The sequence below is a fragment of the Clinocottus analis genome, unplaced genomic scaffold, assembly GCF_023055335.1.
Source record: "Clinocottus analis isolate CAN_PGR_092001 unplaced genomic scaffold, fCliAna1.0.p SCAF_8, whole genome shotgun sequence".
Taxonomy (NCBI): domain Eukaryota; kingdom Metazoa; phylum Chordata; class Actinopteri; order Perciformes; family Cottidae; genus Clinocottus; species Clinocottus analis.
The window spans coordinates 8,244,946-8,269,665 of NW_027176240.1; the positions used below are offsets into that span (position 1 = coordinate 8,244,946).

Below are 24,720 nucleotides of genomic sequence, written 5' to 3' on the forward strand. Positions count from 1 at the left end.
TTAGTGTTGTGCATGCCATGACAGGGTGTGTTTATCACCTGGCAAAAAAGGAATAATCCTCTTTTTGGGGTCCTTCTGTCCTCCCTCGATTGGGAATTGGTCGAGTATTCGCATCTGCAACAGTGGAGGAGAAAGTAATGAGTGACACAAACATGAGTTGTGCAGCTAAACAGGCCTTTTTGATACCTAAAAAAAAAGATACTTAAAAATATAAATACATTCCAATGTAAATGATATCTACCACAAGTTTATCCGACAAAGTTGAAAGGGGAGGAATCTGACATCCGAGTAGAAACAAAAAGCGGGTCTCAAAAACAGTCAAGCCTTTTGTTACGGTACATCGTACAGAGTTCAAAGAGGGGTGAAAATACATATCGACTGAAAAGCAGTTAACTGTTTTAGTTATATCTCTGGGGCAGTGGATAAGATTAGGTCACCCACAATTATCTGGAAAAAATAAATGAATCAAAAGCATGTTCCACCAAAGGAAATAAATAACACTTTGATGTAGACACTTGATAAATTAAACCATTTACAGGATCTATATATTGAGATAAATGGGGTGAAGCAGACAGAAGAAGTAAAGCTCTCATCCCCCTACTTCTGGAGGTTTGGTTGGACCACACCCATATATGATAATTGATAATGATATATTTTTTACATTTTTATTATTTTGCTGTAAAGGGGTCTATGCCGGCGCCGCTTGGTGAAAATAGATACAAAGCATGCTGCGTCAAATCTTATGATGACAGCTTACAACTACTGCCTTCTATGTGCAGCAGTTTGTAATTGTCTGAGCATGTGTCTACTCAAACTATACATACTACTGTATATGTCCATTACTGTCCCAAAGAAAGGGTGTCACACTGTGAATGGTGTACGAGGTTGTTTTGATGAATGCTGAAAGGCAAATGTGCATGTATGTGTCTGTATCACGGAGAAGAGTTTCTGGTTTCCCCTTTGAATAAATCACAAGATCTTCATCGCACGAGAGCATCCCACAGTAACAGCCAGCTCAAAATCCAGATGCAGCCCAGCCTTTGTTCGTTCTGCTTTGCTTTGTTCCAGATGTGCTCTGGTAAACAGCAAAGACAGTGAGCGTCAAGCGAAAGCACACTTAACTGGGAGGAGGAAACCAGGAGACTAATCTTGGTCTACACACCAAGCCAAAAAGAACCAGGTGAACAAACAGAACCAAGCTTAGGGAGGCAATTGGGATCCACTATGTCTGGGCCTGCAAACGTTGCTTGTAGGACTTGTTCGTGTCAGGGTGGTTTGGTTTTCTCTTCTTGTGGTTTCTCCCTTTCTTGAACCCATCTGCTGCTTTTGCAAAATCCCATAATTTTTCTCTGGGCATGGTGTTTCCCCCCTCCTCCCAAATCGCAGCAAACAAGAAATAAATTGTTTCTTTTGAAGAAGCCTTCATTATGTGCTCTGTTAAAAAAAAAAAGAAAAAAAAGACAGGATGTCTGGAATTTGTACACCCTTACTTTGAAATTGTATTATTGCCTTGGATTTGTTTTCAAAGCATGAAACTCTAATAGGACCAGACATCTTACTACGACTTGCTTGTGTGCTGGTCTGGTTAACCAGAGCTTCATACTCAGCCCTTTTCATTTGTCCTTATGGACAACTATTGTTTGTCTGACACATAAAACTGCATTCACATCAGCCTCCCAGCTGAATGGAGTCATTTCACCACGGGTGAGAGGGAGGCGATAATGACGTCACCCCCCCGAGAGACCTGCCTTGATATACTCCCCACTCGACAGGTGTGGAAGTCGTTTCTATGTCAACGGCCCGACTACTTGGAGGGAAAACAGTTCTCACATTTCAGGGACTTGAGTTGATGTTTTTAAGCTACAATAGGAAAAGGTTGCAATATTTGCAGAAACTGTCAATATATCCTCACAGATGTACTCGACCTTAACGTTCCACCGTGTCCAAAGGAGAACCACCAATCAGTGCCGAGGAGTCTCTCAAACAGATCAAACTGTCAAACTAAGCACGAGGGGATCTTGCAAATGCAATTAGGTGAAATAAAGGAAAGCAGAAGATTCAGATTTGTCAGTCTTATACACTACCGTGGCAGCCAAGTGTTCCCACTGGGAAAATGAACTATGTAGTAACAGGTGCTATGATGTAATCGTGTTTCACAATCTCTTTTTACACACTGCCTCAGCCAGTATGGTGTTAAGTCTGTGTACAAATGAGAGGTTTAACAGCTGGGCGGATCAACCTGGAGCTGAACGCCCTTAAAACGGTATGTGCAGGCATATACTTGGCCGGTAAAGCAGATTCTGACTTGATTATCAGTGCTGTGAATAAATGCCAGCGAAGGGAAGTGTAATAAATTGTCAACCATCTCTATTTTGGCATTACGACATTATGGACATGAATTATGGCACTGGGAGGAACCCAAGCAGCTTCTGCAAAATGTGAGGATAATCAAAGGAGCATCTTTGCACTCACAGGAGTGAGGGAGGAACAGACAAAGACATACTGCACTGTGCAGCAGACAAAGAAATTGGTCTGAGAGGAATCTCAGACGGGGGTAATGTGGAGGGTGGAGGAATGTTTGCGTGGGGAAACAATCTCGTTCCATCTGCATGTTGTATTTTGACATCTACTTTACAGTTGTCTGCTGCAGAAAGATTATGACAGTAATCTTGGTCAGGAACACTCAGATTTGTCAAGCATGTTGATACAACAGCTGCAGAAACAAGAACTAAGAAGTAATATAAACTCACATTTCATGCCTCTTTTAGTACTAACAAAATGTTGTGCTTCAATCTTTCAGCTGTTTATTTCTTTTACCCATAGGCTTAATTGACTATAATCCGTTTATTTATCAGGAAAGGGAAACAGTTTACACATCAAAGTGTGGGAAAAAAGTTGAATGCAACCTTTTGTGGCTCCACAAGAAGCTGTGTGACGTCCAAAAATTTGCCTCGAGTGACATCACTTCTGTCAGCTAGTTCCTTTTTATTGTTTGAAAAGGTAAAATGGTGATGTCTAGTTAGAAATAAGTGAGTTTACTGATGCTCTGTAGCACACTCCTCATCTATAGACCACATTAGTCAACATCCAAATTCAGACCAAAGTGTCAGCCGTTGAGTTGAATTATGGGTAAAGTAGTCTTTATGTTTTGAGTAGAAAGAAGAGAGCATGGAATACAGAAGACAATATCCCTCCCTCTGCTGCATTGATTTAGACACTTTAAAAACTCTTTTAAATAATCTTTAACTTCAGACAATAATCAGCTATTAGTTTGTGTTCCCTGAAGAAACTTGTAGTCTCATTAATACTAATAGTCCCTAACACAATTTCTTGGAGAAAAATAACATTGTTTAAGTTCCACCTTGTGTCAAGAATGTAGGCCAGACAAATTATAACGCAGACAGAGTTGACCCTGATTCAATTTCTCAATCCAAAAAATAATGACGACTCAGGGATTTTGGAGACGTTTCGGTCCAAAAAGAAACCAGGCCAACTTGCACACTCCACAATCCCCCAGAGGAAGGCTGTGACCCATGTGCTCTGTCTGCTGTGGTTGAAGGGTGTGGAGGAGGGGAGCCCTCACTCCCTTCTCTCCGCAATTCTGCTCACGTCAAAAAATATGCGAGTCAAAACATTTCCCTTTTAAACGAGAAACAACATTTGGTGGAACTCAAACTCAGCAATATTTGGGATTAAAACAACCGTCTTTAAAACAAGGAATCAATGTGCTTCATTGCACATGCATTATAAAGACTTTCTTTTGGGTCAGAAGAAAAGACAAAGAGAAGGATTCAGGTAAAAGGAGATCCTAATAATTTATGATAATTGCTCTCCAGAGGAACAGTTATGAGTTATGTTTAGTGCACTGCGGAGGTTTGAAACAATAGCAGAGAGTGCACTTTTGGACATCCATTCTGCCACTAAAGTGGATATCTTGTCTTTAAGAGACAAACAACAAAGCTTTGTGTTGTTGACGAGGGTTTTTTATATGACCAGCTGTACAGTGCTAGCTGATGTTGGACACAATATGAACGATTGGCCACCGCTTAAAAGGCGTTTCTTGTTCTGTGACCTTACTTGGCTTTTCTGAATTCTAAATCAATGGTTCTCTGATGAGATCATGGTCACATTCGTCAGGCCAAGAGTGTCAATTGCATTTTTTTTTTCTCTTTCAGCTTCTCGCGAACGTATAATACGCAATTGTGCTACGAAGGCAGAGAGCTGTGCAGTGCTGGGGAAAGATTGTAGGTGTCAGTTGGCAGACACACAAGCAGACACTTAGTTTATGCCTGGCGAAAAGACAAATATTTTAATAGAGGCGGTAGAAAAGAAAAGAAAGACGCCCCCCTATTAAAACCATAAGGAGACATGCAGCATCTAAATAGCTGGCTTCACTAAACTTCCATGCGAATGCATCGTCCTTTTAGTCATTAGATTCAAGCCTGCAAAACTGTTTATACCCAAACCCTTTCATAACCACAACTTACTCCTTATTTCCATCCAATGCCTTTTAGGATTGGTCCCTGCATGAGGATACAGCATCTTCCTTCTATATACAAAGTACCTGTTTGAAATTATTAGGTAATTTTTATAATCATGGAATTTTTTGAAACACCGGTTCACCCCTGCTCAATCCAACACGAATTGTAGATTGTCTGAAAATGTCAGTGTGCTTCACTCCAAACACTTCATCTTTCACCTATATGTTTATGTAAGAACAAATGAAACACGCTATCTCTATCTATTTTGTATGGACAGCTGGAGACTGTTGCTTTTCAGATTACCCTGCCCAGACAAACACACCTCAGCAGCAAGGATCTATGCACAAGACTAGTGTTTACAGAGACAGGAGAGAAACTCTGTTTACATCACACAGACCAGGGCAGAATTTTCCTGCTATTAGCAAGAGACCAGAGAACAAAGGGTTTCCTCTGCTGCCTCCAATGCAGCCAGCCCACCAGAGCCACAATGCTGGAGAGTGCAGTCTGGCAGAGAGAGTTATTAGACAAGCGCCAGAGAGTCTTTTACAACCAAAATGCTTGATGCGGTATGCATTGATTTAAGTTTACACCCCTCACACTGTTACTTGAGCTACTTACATGTAGATCTTTCGAAGAAACAAATTGTACGGAGACAATTCAGCCCTTTGTTGTTAAAACGTGAACCTGAGTCACTTTTAGGAAATGTGGAAATTTTCCTGGAGGCTACTGGATCCCTGAAAGATCCTGAGGCCTAGCTTTGCCCCATGCTGTATTCTGACTGAGGTCATGTTTTCCTGCATCTGCTGACTGGCTTCCCCCCCCCCATTTCCCTTTTTTCAAGCTGGCTTCAAGAGTATTGAATGAAACCGTTATACCGCCTACCAGCAGCTGAACAGAAAGACATGACCAAAAGGTAAAACTTACCTCACATAGTTTAACATGAAGACATAGCCAGGCCATTTTCAACAAACAATTCATCACGTTTTAGATTAATGCTGCTCATATGCTAAGTGACAGTAAACGTATTTAGTTATCAGTACGACATACCTGCAGGTCAAAGAATTTGCTGTACCTCCTGTAGATGACATGGGAAGTGGAGTCTGAGTAAGTGACGTTGATGAGGTAAACCTAGGGAGAGAAGCACAAACAAAAGAGGCCCATTAGGAGCAAGGCCACTTTGTCAAAGACACCCTGGCACCACTTAAGCTTACCTCGTCCTAATGACACAAAGTGCATTCCCTCCAGACTTATCTTCAAGAGGTCATCAAAGGGCAAATAAACTCATTAAGCATGTCTGTTTGAGTCACATATTGGAAAGACAACGGTGGTCAATGAGGGGGCGAATATATTTAAAGTATTATTTCATTGAAACATTCATTATACTTGTTCTTGAGTGCAGTTGATTGTGCTTATGAAACACAATCACAGTGATTGGTTCAAACTAGCCAGGTGCTAAATGAGAAAGATGTAACAATTTTGCTCCGTCCACACACTCTTGTCAAACGCCATGCAACTTGTTGAGGAGCCAACTGTATAACCAAGTGAACAACATTTCCACCGCATGAGTTTTGTGTACAATTTTGAGATTGTTTGACTGACTTTTGCCTGTCGCAAAACGGACTATTTGGAATATTTTGGAAAATGTAACCGTTTTGTTCCATTCATGCAACGGTTCAATTCAGAACCATGAGGTGTGAACCCGCCTTGAGTCACCTGTCTGAGGAATAAAATGATATCAGTAACTTCCAGCTCGTATATCTTCCAGTAGGAAAAACGACCAGCTGGGTTGCAACGGTATACTCGTATCACGGTATAACCTGCCATAAAGATTGACGGTTATATACTGTATACATTTGCGTATTCGATGTATTGAAAAGTACTGACATAAGTGAGTGTGTGTGAGTTAAAGGTACAAACAGGAGCAGTCGGTTGCGCTGTTGTGCAATATCCAGTATATGTTTATCACTAATAATCCAAGGACATTATTTTAATTTAATTGTTAATTTAACATTTTATGTTATGTTCTCAAGCGTCCGTAAAAGCCAAGCGAAATTGTTTTACCCTCTATCACTAACGTCAGGTCCAAAATCACCTGAACACATGCTTGCTGCAAAAAACAGGGATTGGAGCAGGGAGACACGCCTACTTTCGATAATGTCAGTGAGCAGCCTGAAGCAACACAATGAAAATTACAAAATCACTGTCGCTCGGGTGAAAATCACCTGACGTTTAAGTTCTAGGGTTAAGAGAGCATTACACTGTTACCAGAATCTTTCCTTAATTCTTCCTATATATGCCTCAACAACAAAGTACCCACTGACCTCTGCCCTTAGATTTGGAAACAGATGGCTGCACCTAATGCATTTCTATCCAAGTGCATGGCACAAAGTGTTTACAAAAGCAGCACACAATGTTACACATACGGTAGCAGAACGAGTTCTCCAGCATGACTAAACGCTATAAATTTAGGCAACAGCCTGGCTCAATGTGAGGTTGTGTGAGGTGTGAGTGGGTGAACACTGTAAGGAATGGATTGTGATGTTTGCAACCAACAATAATGAAATCATGTGCACAATGTGGTTTTAAGATCAACTGGATTAAATTTCCATTAATTATTTTTTACTTTGAATATAAAAAGTCTGCATTTAATACGCATATTTTTAACTGACGTATGGTCCTCTGTAACTATCTTTTGGGAAATGAACTTGTTTATATATTACCTTTCTAGTCTTTTGATCACTTGAAGCTATTTTAACTGACGAGATGTCAACATTCACACATAGTTGGCAGAGGCTGCCATGCAAAGTGCCACCCGCTAATTTAGATCTTGTCCAAATATTGTATTACATGTAATTAAACAAGTATTGTTTGCTTTGTCCTTTCTGGTTTCAGTGTGGTGAATGTCTGGAAGGAAGTCAACCTTAGGGACAAAGACAAAGGGTTGCTTCTTTCCTCTCTCAAACCGGATAAGCATGTTCAGTTGCTTAGCTCATCGATGATGAGATTACATTTTTTTTCTCCCTCTTCTTCCCTCAAGGGGACTTCCCAGTCAACCATCACTTCCGGCTATCCATCCCAAGGGAAAGTCTGTGCCCTATGTGTAGTGGCCTCTTGGATTCTCCCTCAGCAGCAGATGAACGATGCAAAAGATTTTTGCAGTCCCATAAACGCAGAATTTCTCAAACTGTGGGGCAAACCCTACTAAAGGGGCGCGGTGGTGTTATAGGTGGGGGAATTCAGAATTTTTTTTTATTAAAACTTTATTGAGAACTTCACATAGTACAAAAGTAAAAAAGTACACAGACATACAACTAAGTCATGAATCAATACATTGCGAAATGCCTGTACTTTCGGTTAAATGTTTACGTGACGCCGTTAAAAGGTTACACTTGCGCAAGCGCAGCTTGACGATTCTTGGCATCTTGCCATAAAGCTTTTCTGCTGTTGCCTCTTTAGATCGAAGGTCAATATTGAGCATAAATTGAGAGCCTGCAACCCCGTTTTAAAAAGACTTGGAGTGGAAAGCAGGCTCATTGCAGCCACTAATACTGATACAACATGCTTATTGTTTTCCACAACGAGCTTTTTTTTTAACGATTTTTTCCCACGGATATAACTTGATTTGCATTGTTCTGACAAAGGGATTGTACAATGTATTTATGTTTTTTATCTGATGGAGCAATCTGTTTTACTTAAAAGTGATTGCAATTATCTTTAATCTACTATTAATAAAAACAAAGATGGAGGAGTCACAAAATATTTTTATTGCAATAAAAAATCAGCATGGAACATTTTGTTAGAATTTTGGCGGTGGGGCATGAGCATTTTTCTTCCTCCAAAGTAGAGCGTGACAGAAAAGGTTTGAGAACCACTGCACCCTTGAGGCATCTTTTTCAAATTGGATTCCAAACCAGCAAGTCCAACCTGTTTTATTTACTGTTCAGGGTAGGTATGTTTGTATGACTACAAAATCAACCTTCACAGGCTGCTGACACGCAAAGGATACTCACCACGTTTACACTGATATATATTACGGTAAATATTGTTGAATGAAAGTTGTTTTAACTGTGTGCTAAGTGTTTCTGTCAATCTAAATTTGACAAAACTAAATATATTTTTCAAAATGAATGCTGTAGCTGCTGAACAACACTGATCTTGTTTTCACCTTGTGAGTCTGTTTGTGTATAACAAGCTGTTTTAACATTTAATCAAACTGCACACCTCTCTGTAATTACATTTTACTTTATTTGATATATCTACAACTGAGATTGTGCTCTTCAAAACTAATTTCAACATATCTTTAACTTAGTAGAAGTATTTTAAAATAGAATGTCTAGCCTGGAAATATATATATATATATATATATATATATATATATATATATATATATATATATATATATATATATATATATCAGATTTCTTTGATTTAATTCTTCCAATCAAGAAAAACATTTCAGGTGTCCACAGTGACATCTTAACTAATCAACATGTATTTTAAATGTAAAAATGATTGAAAATCTTGGTTTTTCTAATGTTTTCCTAAAAACAGTAAAGAGTTTAGGTTTTTTAGATAACCACATTATGTGTGTCTGTTTGATTTCACAACATGTGGGTAAATATTAGAGGTGTACGGCGATGCAGGCATCAGAATCGATAGCGCTCATAAAGTCATCATGATGTGAGAACGGATCTTTGCAATCTGGAAGAACTCTCTCCCTATAAAACTAATATTCCTAATATTGCTCCTTCATCAATGAGTAAGGGAGCTGGTATTTTTGTCCGGTGGGAGTGGCCAGCTTATCCAGTGAAAATTCACTAAACCTGCTCTGGACCAGGTTCAGAGATTTATATGTGTTGCTATGGTGATTTTTCTAAACTTGTGTCATGAGTCATCTTATCCTGAAAATGATCCAGCGAACTCAGTTGGCCAGTTACGAGGAATAGGGCCCTGATCGTCCTAAGGCATAGGTTGGCATAAAAGATAGTAGGGACAGGCTCCTAGCAATATTTTGAGGGGATATATAATTGTCCCTACTAATATTTGAGCAAATTGTACTTTCTTGAAAACATACATGCACAGAAGGAGAGGAGCAGTAATACTTGTTGACCGGCATTGAGGAATGAGCTTTCTGGTGTGATTAGCATAGCTTTACCAGCTATGCTGTAACCGATGTCCGGACAACTGGAACTATTTCCTAAAAGCAAAATCTCTCTCTACATCTGAGTGACGTGAAAACTGCTTCAAACTGACAATAATCAATAAGAATAAACTGACTGTGCAGGTGAAGTGGTCTTGTTCACTGCATGGATTTTATACTGACACTAATTACATGCAGAATTGGATTCATATTGTGATAAATAGGCCATACATAAAGACAAAGGGTGGCTTCTTTCTTCTCTTAAACCGGGTAAGCATTATCAGTTGCTTTGCTCATTGGTTCTCAAATGAAGGTACGTGTACCTCTGGGGTTAAATGAAGGCCCTTAAAGGGGGTGTTTTTTTATATATACATAAAAATTGAAAAATCCTTTAAAAAATAGTAAGTAAATAAGTGTACGTTAATAAACTGAATTGTATATATTCCATATAAAATCAGACACTGATGGCATAGCGATGTGTGTGTGTGTGTGTGTATATATATATATATATATATATATATATATATATATATATATATATATATATATATATATATATATATATATATATGTATGTTTTTAACAATACATGCGTTGTGCTGGTTAGAACATACTCGGCTTGAAGAAAATGTTCATCACTGAAAAGAGGTTGAAAACCACTGGCTTAGCCCATTGATATTGATATTTTCTTTTCTTCTCCCTCTTCTTTGCTAAAGGAGATGTCTAAGTCAACACTCACAGTCCTCTTCTTTTACAAATAAAGGTCTGTGCCTTTGTTTGCCTTCCAGTTTCTTCAAATGTGTCTCCCTACCAGCAAGCAAATCCATCCTGTTCTATGCATCTGCTAGATGCGCCTTCATAGTAGGTATGCTTTTATAACTAGAGCATCATTCTTCACAGACTGCCGACATAAAAGGGATACTCACCATACGCTGATCTATGAATATGTTCAGGTAATTATTGTTGAATGAAAGTAGTTTTAATTGTGTGCTAAGTGTTTCTGTCAATCTAAACTCTAAGCTGTGACAACAACAATGATCTTGTTTCACCTTAACATTTAATCAAACTGCACACCTCTCTGGAATTACATTTTACTGTAATTGATGTATCTAGAACTAGGATTTTACTCATCAAAACTAACTTTAAGATATCTTTAAATTAGTAGGAGTATTTTAACATGTATTGTTTGGACTGGATATATATATATATATATATATATATATATATATATATATATATATATATATATAGATGTCTGTAATTTAATTATTATAGATGTCTGTAATTTAATTATTCTTAAAAGAGAAATTTCAGGTGTCCACAGTGACATCTTAACTGGTCAAAATTGAAATATCACAATTGTTGAAAATCCTTGTTTTTTTTTTTCTTGATTAGGCAAGGATTATAAACTGAACAGTTTGTTGGAATAAAACTACTGAATCTTGGGGTGTGTAATACAATGTTCTCAGTGGAGCCACTGCGCTCAACAAGGCAACTAACGGGATTAAGCTCAAGGGGTTAGTAAATAAGTAAAAATTTGTTGGGGGGCGGGTGGACAATTGAAACATACACTTATATTCAGATGACCGGATCATTAAGAGAAATCAGTCCATTTAGGAACTTTCCTGAACATTGTGTTTGTTCAAATTGTTCAAATGTTTGTTCAAACACATTGTTCTCAACATGGTTTTAGACTTTCCATGTCTTTCAATGGCCCTGTCCAAACTACAAAGATAAATCAAGATAAATAAGCCGGAGTGTCACAAGCACTGTCAAATCAATTATTATTTGGATCGTTGTAATTGCATATTACCTCAAAACTCAATCAAACCTATATAGGCCTGGCAAAGGCAGCATGGCCTATACAGACATGCAGCAGACACATAGGGAGCAAAATGTCTGAATTTGGATTCATTTTTATACATTTTGAATTAAAATATATCAACACACAGGAGTAGCCCATGAGACATAGTTATATCTGATAATTGTTTGTTGTTAAATTAAATGAATTAGCTTTTCTTTGCATCAAACTATTATGATTTCATGTTTGTGTCCAATTGAAATGTGTTGATGGGAAACTTGTTTTTAATTTCCATTGCAGAGCATCAAGAAGCACAAAAGCCAATGCAAGATTTGTCTTGCTGTTGGGAACTTTACTTGTGGCTTTATGTCTATATACATATTTTAATGACCACAAAACCATTCATATACAAGAACTGAAAAGGGATGGCAGTCAAATCAACGCAACCACCAGAAAAAACTCCTTCGTATACTCCTGGCCAGCTTGTCAAAGAAATCTGAGTGCTCCCAACACCGCAAACTTCAGCCAATTTACTGTTAACTTTCAAAACTTTCTTTACTATAAACACTGTCGCCATTTCCCCCTGCTACTGGACATTCCTGATAAATGTGGTGGGGTTGATGAATCTGCTGATGTCTTTCTTCTGCTGGTCATTAAAAGCGCCCCTTCCAACTACGACCGCCGAGCGGTTCTGCGCAAAACATGGGCGGAAGAGAGATTATCAAATGGTGCGCAGATTCGAACGATCTTCATTGTAGGAACAATGGATGCTGGTTGGGAAGGAGAGAGATTCAGCAAACTCCTCGAAGTGGAGCATCGTGAGTACTATGACATCCTTCAATGGGACTTTAAAGATTCATTCTACAATCTCACCCTGAAGCAGGTACTCTTCCTTGAATGGATGGAAAGAAACTGTCGTCACGCTCGCTTCGTCTTTAATGGTGATGATGACGTCTTCGCCAACACAAACAACATGGTTGAATATCTCCAAAGCCTCAAAGATAATAATGGAGACAAGCACCTCTTTGTTGGCGGTCTGATGGACGGTTCACCTCTCGTTAGGGAATTCTGGAGCAGATATTTTGTTTCAGTTGAGTTGTACGAGTCAGACGTTTACCCTATCTACTGTAGTGGTGGGGGCTATATCATGTCTATGCACACAGCTTTGATCATATACAAAATGTCCAAGTCCATTAATCTCATTCCTATTGATGATGCTTTCATGGGGATGTGTCTGGAAAGAGCAGGACTACGTCCTGTTTCCCATATTGGCGTGGAGCCAGGAGGATGGTCGGTTCCCTCCAGCACAATAGATAAATATGACCCTTGCTATTTTAAAGAAAAGCTACTTGTACATAAATTCTTTTCAGCTAACATGTACTTGATGTGGAAAAAAGTAAATGACCCAAACCTGAAATGTTACACCCCAAAGAAATGGCATAAAAAGAAAGAAACTGCAGATTTTAGCTGGTAAGGAAACATTGTGGTACTTTGCCGATTGCATGTGTATTTGCCTTACACTCTGCATTCTATAATGCTAAATGTTTTTACCTGTTTATACAACTTCTCTGCTGCTGCTTTTCAGTAGCTATCTAACGCATAGTCCAATCACTTTTTTAGAACATAAATATATATATATATATATATATATATATATATATATATATATATATATATATATATATATATATATATATAAAATGTGGGAGAGTATGTTTTGTGTATGACATATCTACATAACGGTTGTCAACTTGATGGTGTGATTACAGCTGGTATTGATCTCTAATACAGTTTGACTACAAACTAAATCTCTGCTTTGTATTATTTGTCCTGAGTTCTTCTCTATGAACATAAAAAAAAATATCATGGTTTCACCGTGGAGCCTACTATCTGTGCATTCGTTTGGGTCAAAGTTAGAATACCTGTAGTTCCCTATCGTGGCCGTGTGTGTGTGTGTGTGTGTGTGTGAATTGAGGTGAGAAGAGATTTTAATTAGAATACATTCCCTCTGAGATTGCGTTGAGCTCTTGTTAAGTCAGTTTCACAAATGTAAGTATTAAAAAGTATCCTCATTATATGATGATATAGCAAATTCAAGATTCAAGATATTTTTAATGTCATGTGCACATATAACAAAGTTACTTGTACATTAAAAAGCTTATTTTATGTGGCCCGCGACAGTTTGAAAGGCTTATGATCATCTTAAAATTAAAAATCTATGCTGCTTTACAGTGGACATTGGCCAAGTCGGTGTTCAACAAAAGATAAGTAATTAAGTTTTTTAAAAAAAGATTGACAAATAATCCCAAAATATCCTAGAAGAGAAAGATTGACATAGAGGGAAAGTCATTTAAATAAGATGGTAAAGTGAATGTTTTGTGCTTAAAGGAGACAAACCGGTAAGTCTTCTGTGTTGTGAGGCAGTGTCGATGATGAAGGAACACAATTCACATCGGTGTTTTGATGCCAAACATGGAGCAAAGTACCCTGAATTTAAACAATCGAAATAAATAATGAAAAGGCAGACTGCAATTGCAGCAGAATATATTCACAAAAGGGATGCTGCTGTGAAAGCTAGCATCATTCTGGCTGAAGAAATCTCACAAGCTTCATAGCTTCCTAGCTTTGGTAAAGTATGGCAGTTCATCAAAGAAAAATAAATAAAGAACAATGATTTGATTTAGAAATCTCTGCCATAAAAAATTAGGCGTGCGTCTTCTTTGTGCCTTTGTTAGGTCGGAACGTTTGAGGAGCAGAAACCACACCCATAAACTGGTAAGTCTGCTGTGTTATGAGGAAGTGTCGTGATGAAGGATTGCGATGTGTGACAGGTGTGCTCTGACCACACCTGGCACACACGTTCATGACAAAAAAAAAAGCTTTGACGTGGGTAATGTGGTTTCCTTAATCCTCAATTAAATTCATTTGTGTTGTAATAAAAGGATTTTTTTCTGGATTAATTTATACAACCGCATTTACAATATTTTTACACTTTCAATCAAATGCGAAGACAGTTATTTCACAATAGGTTTGGGAGTAGTTTATAGTCTCACAGCCATAATACTAACGTGGCCCAGGGTAAAAAATGAGTTTCACAGTGTAAGCTGACTAAAAATAACTTTGACTGCTAGAGCCTGCATAGCTGTACACTTTAAAACCAAATTATCCTGTAAGCACAAACATGTATTTACAAATGTAATGTGCAAAAATAATGCATCATGTAAGACTGATTTTACACACAGAAACTACATACATGCAGAGATTTGAATTCATATTGTAATAAATAGGCCGTACATACAGTAAGAAGGATTTAAATAATGTGTGGGGCTGTAAGCTACAGAAGGAAGAACACACCTCACCCTCTGAGAGGGTGATTTGGAAAATTGACTTGTGTATACAGTAGCTCTCTAGTCTTTTGATCACTCAAAACTCTTTAAACTGACCGAGATGTCAATATTCACACATAGATGGCAGAGGCTGCCATGATAATTTGAATCTTATCTAAAAGGTCTGGCCAGTAGATAAGTATTGGTTGTCATGTCCTCTCCTGTTTCAGTGCTGTGAATGTTCGGAAGGAAGTCAACCTTGTGAACAAAAGGCAAAGTGTTGCTTCGTTCCCCTCCCGAACCATATAAACATTTTCAGTTGCTTAGTCTTAGCTCATCGATAATGGGATTTTATTTTCTTCGCCCTCTTCTTTTCTCAAGGAGACCCTCACAACCAGCTACCATCATAAAGAAACGTCTGTGGCTTTGTTTACCTTACCAGTTCAAATGTGTCTCCCCCAGCTACCAGCTAGTCTAACCTGTTCTATTCATCGGTTAGATACTCCTTCACAATAGGTATGTTTGTGAAACTGCACCATCATCCTTCACAGGCTGGCCGACACACAAGGGAGACTCACCATACGTTCACACTAATCTTGGAATATGTTCAGGTAAATACTGTTGAATGGAAGTTATTTAAACTGTGTGCTAAGTGTTTCTGTCAATCTAAATTTGTCGACAAAACTAAATATGTTTTCCAAAATGAATGATGTAGCTGCTAACCAGCTGTAGCAACAACGCTGATCTTGTTTGCGTTTGCTTGTGTATAACAAGCCGTTTTAACATTTAATTAAACCACAGACCTCTCTGTAATTACATTTTACTGCATTTGATGTATCTCCAACTGAGATTGTACTAGTCAAAACTAACTTTAACGTATCTTCAAATTAGTAGAAGTATTTTAACATGTAATGTTTAAACTGGAGATATATTGCAGATATCTGTAATTTTAGGTGTCCACAGGGACATTTTAACTGGTCAAAGTATGTTTTAAATGTCAAAACATTTTGATTTTCTGATGTTTTCTTAAAAAAAGTTAAAAGTTTATTTTTTTTAGAGAACCAAAGTATGTAAGAGCGTCTGTTTGATTTCACATTATGTGGGTAAACAATCGAGGTGTAACAATACACGTTTATATTAAATCGTTCGGTACGAAGCTCTCGGTTTGGCAGGCATTAAAAACTGAACAGTTGGTTGGAATAATACTATTGCATTTTGAAATTAATGTATTTTAAATTGTGTGGAAAATGTGGGTACAACGAAAATTATGACTCACTACTTTAATACAGCATGATTTGCAGTAAACCTGATGCCAGTGACACAATTATGTTTAGCAATTGGTCGTAGACCATATTTGGCATGAATCGTAATATTAGAGCAATAAACTGTGCCGGGTTGTGTCGTTCAAAAACCACACTATGCAAAAGAAAGTTTAAAGGTGTGTCTTCTGAACTACCACTAAGACACAGAGGGAAGAGGCTGACTGAAAGTAAAAAGCATTTCACAATTACAAGATGCTTCACAATAATAAAATGTGAGACTGAGAAAATTAGATATGTAAAAAATGTAATGTAAAATGTGAAAATGCAATGTAAAAAATGTTTTTATATACACCGGCTGCCTTTTCGTCTTGCATAATTAAAAAAAATCCCATCTGTGGTGTGGTGAACTACGTGCATTTGCGTTGATGTGACAAAAGAAAACGTAGTTAACGTAGATCATTTGTGATATATTTACTAATGTCAATGTTAAATTAGTATTCTGTAAACCATTCAGTTTCTTCTATAACTCAGCAGTAGTACAGGAGATTCTAAAAAGGGTTAGACGTCACACATGATCAGCAGTTTGACTCCTAATGGGAACTGTGTCCAATGTTTTTGTCAAAAAGTAATATTTTCGCCATAAGGATGGATTACTTTGCTGTCAAAATCTTAAATAAATGCCCCAGCGAGCCACACCATAGTAATGTTTCAAAGACACACTAACTCCTGTGTGGAGTGATTAACTGTAGATCTTTATACTAACACAGTAAGAGTTAACCGTCCTGTTTAGTCTGGATGAATGTGCGCTGCACAGTGTAGAATATTGTTATGATGATAGAGATGAAAGTCTGTAATCTTTAACATTAGCCATGTGAAAGAGCACAGTGTTATATTACAATTTAATTTGTGCGGATCAGTTTCCACAACTGACCGTCATCTTTACACAGTTTTTGAGTGTGTGAATGCATAGACAGGCATCAACTTAACATCAAATTAATAAATATATATAATACAAATATTTCACGGACAACAGCATTTTGTAAAGGGTTTATTGACGTGGGTGTTTTGAACAAGCTTCGACACCTACCGCTAACTTTATCATTCACTCTTATCCTCGCTAAGTGACCTTGGCGTCTCATTCAAGTCTCATGAATGGGAAGTAAAGTTGACAGCAAACGGATCTGTTGATCCGTTTAAAAAGAATGTGATAGAGAGGCTCAGCGGCACACCTAAAGCAAACATTATAGATCACATAACTAAAAACCTGTTTATCTGACACACACTAGACGCCATTGCAGAGGCAGTACGCTGTGTTTACAGCAATGTGCGAAATGTCAGATTTGCATTAAAACTCAATCAAGCAGCTTGACAGAAAGGCAGCCTGGAATATACAGACATGCAGCAGACACATTTGGAACAAGATGTCTGAATATGAATATACATTTTTGTTGTTAAGGTATTTGAATTAGCTATTCTTGATGTACAATAACCTGGATGACTGACAATCTACCAAAACCATACTATTATGATTTCATGTTTGCGTCCCGTCGTCTATCAACAATCTACATTTCTGCCTTTTAGCCATGACAATTGATTAGTCTTAAAAAAAAATAATTCATGTCTGATTGAAATGTGTTGATGGGAAACTTGTTTTTAATTTCCATTGCAGAGCATCAAGAAGCACAAAAGCCAATGCAAGATTTGTCTTGCTGTTGGGAACTTTACTTGTGTCTTTGTATCTCTATGCATATTCAAATGACCACAAAACCATTCATCTACAAGAACTGAAAAGGGATGACAGTCAAACCAACACAGCCACCAGAAAAAACTCCTTCATATACTCCTGGCCAGCTTGTCAAAGAAATCTGAGTGCTCCCAACACCGCAAACTTCAGCCAATTTACTGTTAACTTTAAAAACTTTCTTTACTATAAACACTGTCGCCATTTCCCCCTGCTACTGGACATTCCTGATAAATGTGGTGGGGTTGATGAATCTGCTGATGTCTTTCTTCTGCTGGTCATTAAAAGCGCCCCTTCCAACTACGACCGCCGAGCGGTTCTGCGCAAAACATGGGCGGAAGAGAGATTATCAAAAGGTGCGCAGATTCGAACGATCTTCATTGTAGGAACAATGGATGCTGGTTGGGAAGGAGAGAGATTCAGCAAACTCCTCGAAGTGGAGCATCGTGAGTACTATGACATCCTTCAATGGGACTTTAAAGATTCATTCTACAATCTCACCCTGAAGCAGGTACTCTTCCTTGAATGGATGGAAAGAAACTGTCGTCACGCTCGCTTCGTCTTTAACGGTGATGATGACGTCTTTGCCAACACAAACCACATAGTTGAGTATCTCCAAGGCCTCAAAGATAACAATGGAGACAAGCACCTCTTCACGGGGTTTTTGATGGAAGGTTCACCTCTTGTTAGAGAATTTTGGAGCAGATATTTTGTTTCAGTTGAGTTGTACGAGTCAGACGTTTACCCTCCCTACTGTAGTGGTGGGGGCTATATCATGTCTATGCACACAGCTTTGATCATATACAACATGTCCAAGTCCATTAATCTTGTTCCTGTTGATGATGCTTTCATGGGGATGTGTCTGGAAAGAGCAGGACTACGTCCTGTTTCCCATATGGGGGTGGAGTCAGGAGAATGGTCCGTTCCCGCCGGCAAAATAGATAAATATGACCCTTGCTATTTCAAAGAAAAGCTACTGGTACACAGATTCTTTTCAGGTAACTTGTATTTAATGTGGAAAAAAGTAAATGACCCAAAGCTGAAATGTCATGCCTCAAAAACATGGCATAACAATAAAACTGCAGGTTTCAATTGGTAAGGAAACATTGTGGTACTTTGCTTATTGCATGTGAATTTGCCTTACCCTCTGCATTGTATAATGAGAAATGGTTTTATCTGTTTATACAACTTCTCTGCTGCTGCTTTTCAATCTCTTTTTTTTTCATATGAAATGTGGGAGAGTATGTTTTGTGTATGACATATCTACATAACGGTTGTCAATTTGATGGTGTGTTATTTTGTGATTACAGCTGGTATTGATCTGTACTACAGTTTGACTACAAATTGAATCTCTGCTCTGTATTACTTATCCTGAGTTTTTCTTTATGAACATTCAAAACCGAAATCATGGTTTCACTGTGGACCCTGATTTCTGTGCTTTTGTTTGGGTTTGAGTTAGAGTACCAGTAGTTCCCTGTCTACTGTGGGGTCATAAACTTTATGTGTGTGTGCGTGTGTGCGTGTGTGTGTGTGTGTGTGTGTGTGTGTGTGTGTGTGTGTGGATTGAGGTGAGAAGAGATTTTAATACATTCCCTCTGAGACTGCGAGGAGCTGTTGTTTAGTATGTTTCACTAATATAATTTATTAAAATGTATCCTCATTATATGACAGGGTATTAAATTGTCCTCTCTATATGATAAGGTATTAACACGTATCTTCACTATGGTTGAAGCATTTGTTAGAATCCAGTCTCTGCAGCCCGGATGTCGGATGGGAAACTAGATGCAACCGGAAAAGAAAGGAAAGTTGTAACATTGAGAAAAGGCTGATGAAGACCAAGACATTGTTTTAACAGAGTAAAGTGCATGAGTGGTATTGACAATAAGGCAGAACTTACTGACGCTAGATAAAAGAACACTGTTGGGTTTTGATAAATAAGTTCAAATATGGTTAATGGGAAAATCACTAGTAATAATGTATTGAATGGCACCACAAAAAAGAGGTGGAATTGAAGTCTATAATTGCTTGTGGTTATTTACATTGAATTTAGTGTGCTGCTTTATAAACCTGCCCAGTTTACTGTATTATTTACCAAGTAAATCTACTGTTGCATTGAAGTCTACTGAGTCTACTTTGTTTCACTGACAGTTAACATATTCCAGATTATTAATATTAATGGCTTGGAGGACTTTAAGACTTTTTGTCTGAGCTGATGGTTATATCTTAAACCAGATAAAGCAGTATCAACACTGTACCAGTCTTTGAACAACAACATGGATTAGTTTTCCTGCAAAGTCTCGTGGTTACCTATCTTATAAACATGAACACATCAAACAGTCACAGGGGAAAGGTGCATAGCTAATATCACTTTGCAGGCCATACTAGTTCATTTGCTGGTCAGCTGCAACACATTAAACTTGAATGCAGTATTAAAACACATTTATAAAGCACATGTTAACCATTGGTGCATCATCTATAAGTCTTAAATAATTGGTTTGCAATATATATTACTTAATTTACAAATGGGGAATCTATCATTTAGAAAGTATGAAAACCCAATCATGAAATGCGTAATAGTCAAGCTTATTAATAAGACTAAAAAATGTATGACTATGTTTATGAATTGCATACTAATGAGTTACTAATGAGTTCATGTTGGAATAATATTTTTTAAATGATTAATTAAGTGTTTACTCATGCTTTACTACAGCTAAACAGTGCGTCGTTATTATAAAGTTTTATCAGGACATGCTCCTACCAATATTTTGAGGGGGCAGAACTGTCCATACCAATATTTAAGCAAACTGTACTTGGGAGGGAGTCGATTTGGAAAATGGATTTGTGTACATATTACTTTTCGTTTAATCACTCAAAGCTCTTGAAACTGAATAATATGTCAACATTCACACATAGATGGCAGAGGCTGCCACGCAAGGTGCCGCCTGCTAATTCAAATCCAAATATTCTGGCCATGTAAGTAAACAAGTATTGTTTGCTTTGTCCTTTCTAATTTCAGTGCGGTGAATGTCTGGAAGGAAGTCAAGCTTAGGAAAAAAAGACAAAGGGTTGCTTCTTTCCTCTCTTAAACCGGATAAGCATGTTCAGTTGCTTAGCTCATCGATAATGAGATTTAATTTTTTTTCTCCCTCTTCTTCCCTCAAGGGGACTTCCCAGTCAACCATCACTTCCGGCTATCCATCCCAAGGGAAAGTCTGTGCCCTATGTGTAGTATGTGTGTGTGCGTGTGTGTGTGTGTGTGTGTGTTGAGGTGAGAGGAGAAGAGATTCTGATTTGAATACATTCTCTCTGAGACTGCGAGAAGCTCCTGTTTAATCAGTTTCACAGTTAAATGTTACGAAAATGTATCCTCACTATATGACACAATATTGAAATGTAACCCCAGACTATATAATGAGATAATACAATGTATCCTCACCATATGATACAGAATTAAAATGTATCCTCGCCATATGAGTTATTAAAATGTATCATTAATTAATGATGAGGTATTACAATGTATCCTTACTTTATGATACAGTACTAAAATGTAAATTCGGTTTGATTCCCTGACAGGGACTGTCCAAATGATTGATTACATCAAAATAAAATATTCCATTTAATAAACAAAACTATTGACAAAAAAAAGGTTGCACATGCTCTCAGTGGCCACGCTAACTGTTTAAGTGTTGTTAGCATGCTAATGTTGACTACAACACTACAACACACACACACACACACACACACACACACACGCACGCACGCACACACACACAACCGAGGCTGACTATGACGTCGGTAATTTTGCAAGCGTTGTGTCATTAAAGCAACATCAACCAAGACATTTATAAGTTGTACTGTTGACCTGTCGATGGCAAAGCAAGATAAAAAGTCAGGCACCACATCAAACATGCCGCATCTACATTTTACTCAAACGTAATCCTCATGGTGGAAACAAAGTCATGGCGCTTTTATCCTCTGGACACCTTTGGATGTCTGTTCAACAGTTCAAAGCATGCCAGCTGTTGTTCGGACGTTTAAGTCTGGGCTTTGTGGACCCGCAGCGGACATTGTTATCCGCAGAGCTGCTAAACCTTTAAACAATTTGGAGGCCGGTGTTAAAAGTTGAAGTTGACAGCAGACGTCACGAATGCAGACAGAAAGAAGGGACGACTCACATAGTGTTTGGACGGGTTCCTCCTCTTCTGTACGTCCACAACGTTTACGTCAAGAACGTTTCGGAGCTGCATCTTGACAGACCAAAAGGGGGGATTTTGCACCAAGAAGCGTTACAAAAGAAGACGCTCGCCCATAAAAAATATGATGAGTATCACAACAAAAAAAAACCACACAAAAAACGCACACGCACACATGAAGAAATTGCCTGGCAAAGTTGGTCGGAGGATGAAACAAGACTTTGGGTGCAGCCATGCAACGATAGAGTCCGGACGGTCTCGGAGCTTCTCCACTCCTTGTGAAACATGACCACGCAACAGAACTAGTGTTCGGTCGGCCGTCCCCTCCCTCAAAAGGGGGTCGGGGCCGGGGGGCAGTCCGGGGCGGACCCGCCTCAGCTGGCTGGACACAGCTGGACACTTTGAAGAAGTCAGACCGTTTGCGAATTGTTTCTTGTTGCTCAAGTATTACAGTGTGCAAAAGCAACAACAACAAAAACTTTTGAGGGTTGGGGAAAAACATATGCTGCCTATATTTTTTTTCTTCTCCCTCCCGCCCTTTCCCTTTTACTTTCTTAGGAAATAAAATTGAATTGCTGCCTCCGAATGTTCCGCCGCTTAAGGCAAAACAAGATAAAAATGAGTTTGATTGATAGCGTTTCAGCTATGCTACATGGAAACATATAATGTGGCAAATCAAGTAGCACATGTCCACTGTGCCGTTATTTCCAATGTTACGGTAGGGTTTCAGTCAGCATATGGCAAACAACTTTGCGCCCTCCTTGTGGAGGCAGGGGCGTAAATCCACGAGAAGAATTAATAGCATTTACCTCACTTACCCACACGAGGGCGCAGAACAACACTAAACATCTCTCTCCCTTTTGAATAACGCTGGGCCTTTTTAGTTTTTATTACACCAATAATTTGCAAATATCAAGTACTCACACCGTGTTAAAGTACTTTTATTTTGTGTGAGTATTTAATGCCTTCTTTTACTTTTACTCTACAACACTACTAAGGTAAATATACGTTTTTCTCGTACATTTATTACATTTATTTCACAGTAATATTTTTTCCCTGGTTCAAATTTGACACATTCAATGATTAGTTAAAATGTATGATCATTCATTTCAAATTATGAGTTACTCGAACAGCTTCAACACTAACATGTTTCTCACAAACTCAAAAACTGAATATATTATCAGTAAAGATGAAATAGTGTGAGTTAAACATAATTGCACATGTGCAATCATAAGTTTAGTACGATATTGAATTGCTGTCTATCATCTTGTGTACACATTTAGTATCTACAGTTTGCTAAAAAAAAAAAAAAAAAAGGCCACTAGTGGGCGTCTTTCAGGCGGCAGGAGGTTGAGTGAGGAGAGAGAAGAGAAGTAGAGAGGAGAGAGGAAGAGAGACGAGGATAGGTTGCAAGGCTGGTCTAAGTTAAGAGGAAAACCCAGAACGTGTTGGACTGATTATTTGTCCTTATCATACACCCACATCGCTTACATTACCGCTATTATTACTTGTACTTTTCAGTGTGATTATGATACTTCTGGACTTTGAAATGTATATTTGTACATGTTTGTTATTGCAGAGCTACTTTTAAAGCATCTTAAAACTGCTCTCACCCTATAACGTGATGTGTTCAGTCAGTGTCTAGTTATATACCTGTAAAAACTGAAAAACACAAACTAAAAATGACTGAGTGTATTTTTTACAATAACGTTTTCATTCAACAACACAATAATATACAACAGGGGTCCTAGTATCTTAAGGCAGTATATGTATGTGTAAATTGGATTGTGTGACGATATGGCATATGACATACCCAAGTTTACTGAAAGTTAATAAAATAAAAGACCAACTAAACTGAATCATGAGTTCATGCACGATCTCAACATTTAGGTCGTAACAGCACATAATATGTCCAAGGCGACTGCTTAAGTACTGTGAATTGGCCGCACTGATCAGTTCCGCAAATCCCCATCATCTGACTCCTAGCATAATGTGGGCCGAGCCCAAACAAAACAACTTGTATTTCCTCTTCATGGCGACAGAATCTCAACTGGCATGCGTGGTAGAGCTGAGGGGCTGGCCGAGTCCGCTCAGCGCGTCCTGCCCACGGTCCTGCCGAAGAGATCCAGGAAGCAGATACAGCTAACTAACTAACGGCGTCAAGCCGACGGCCGATGACCTGCTGACAGCGGAAATATCTACAACCCGCCTCCAAAGTAAAAGTATCTATTTGGGTATCTTTCCCACTCACACACAATAAAAGGAAATAAAAACACTCACAATAAAATACAAAATGAAATAAAAACTTTTAGAATGAAATACAAAATTAAATAAAATGCTTGCATTAAAATAAAATACATACACAATAAAATAATACAAATGATTTAGAAACACTCACAATAAATTATAATAAAACACTCACAATAAAATACAAAATGAAATACAAACGCTCACAATTAAATAGAAAATGAATTAAAACACTCACAATGAAATACAATAAAACACTCATAATAAAATAAAAACACTAATAATAAAATAAAAACACTCAAAATAAAGTAAAAAATGAAGTTAAAAAAACCCTCACGATCAAATGAAATAAATAAAACTCACAATAAAATTCACAATGAGATAACAACTATCACAATACAATTAAAATAAAAACAATCACAACAAAATACTAAATTAAAACACTCAACAAAATAACAAATAGGTTGCAAATATAGCATGAAGTCACAGCTAACGTTAACATCGTTAATACCGGTTTTATTTTTTACAT

At 38.0% G+C, this 24,720-nt stretch overlaps 1 protein-coding gene and 1 pseudogene across 2 annotated transcripts in view; one reads left to right on the forward strand and one right to left on the reverse strand.

The window, feature by feature from the left end:
• Nucleotides 1–22,066, reverse strand: part of LOC137780147 (SH3 and PX domain-containing protein 2A-like) — a 58,779-nt gene extending 36,713 nt beyond the window's left edge. For both annotated transcript variants that reach the window (XM_068568521.1, XM_068568520.1), the window contains exons 1-3: nucleotides 21,927–22,066; nucleotides 5,529–5,609; nucleotides 39–114 (exon numbers count right to left, since the gene is read on the reverse strand). In XM_068568521.1, coding sequence (XP_068424622.1) covers nucleotides 39–114; nucleotides 5,529–5,609; nucleotides 21,927–21,998 — 229 coding nt within the window. In that variant the 5' untranslated portion in view covers nucleotides 21,999–22,066. The remainder of the gene's footprint in view (nucleotides 1–38; nucleotides 115–5,528; nucleotides 5,610–21,926) is intronic.
• Nucleotides 12,186–18,850, forward strand: LOC137779751 (N-acetyllactosaminide beta-1,3-N-acetylglucosaminyltransferase 3 pseudogene; annotated as a pseudogene).
• Nucleotides 22,067–24,720: the final 2,654 nt, after the last annotated feature.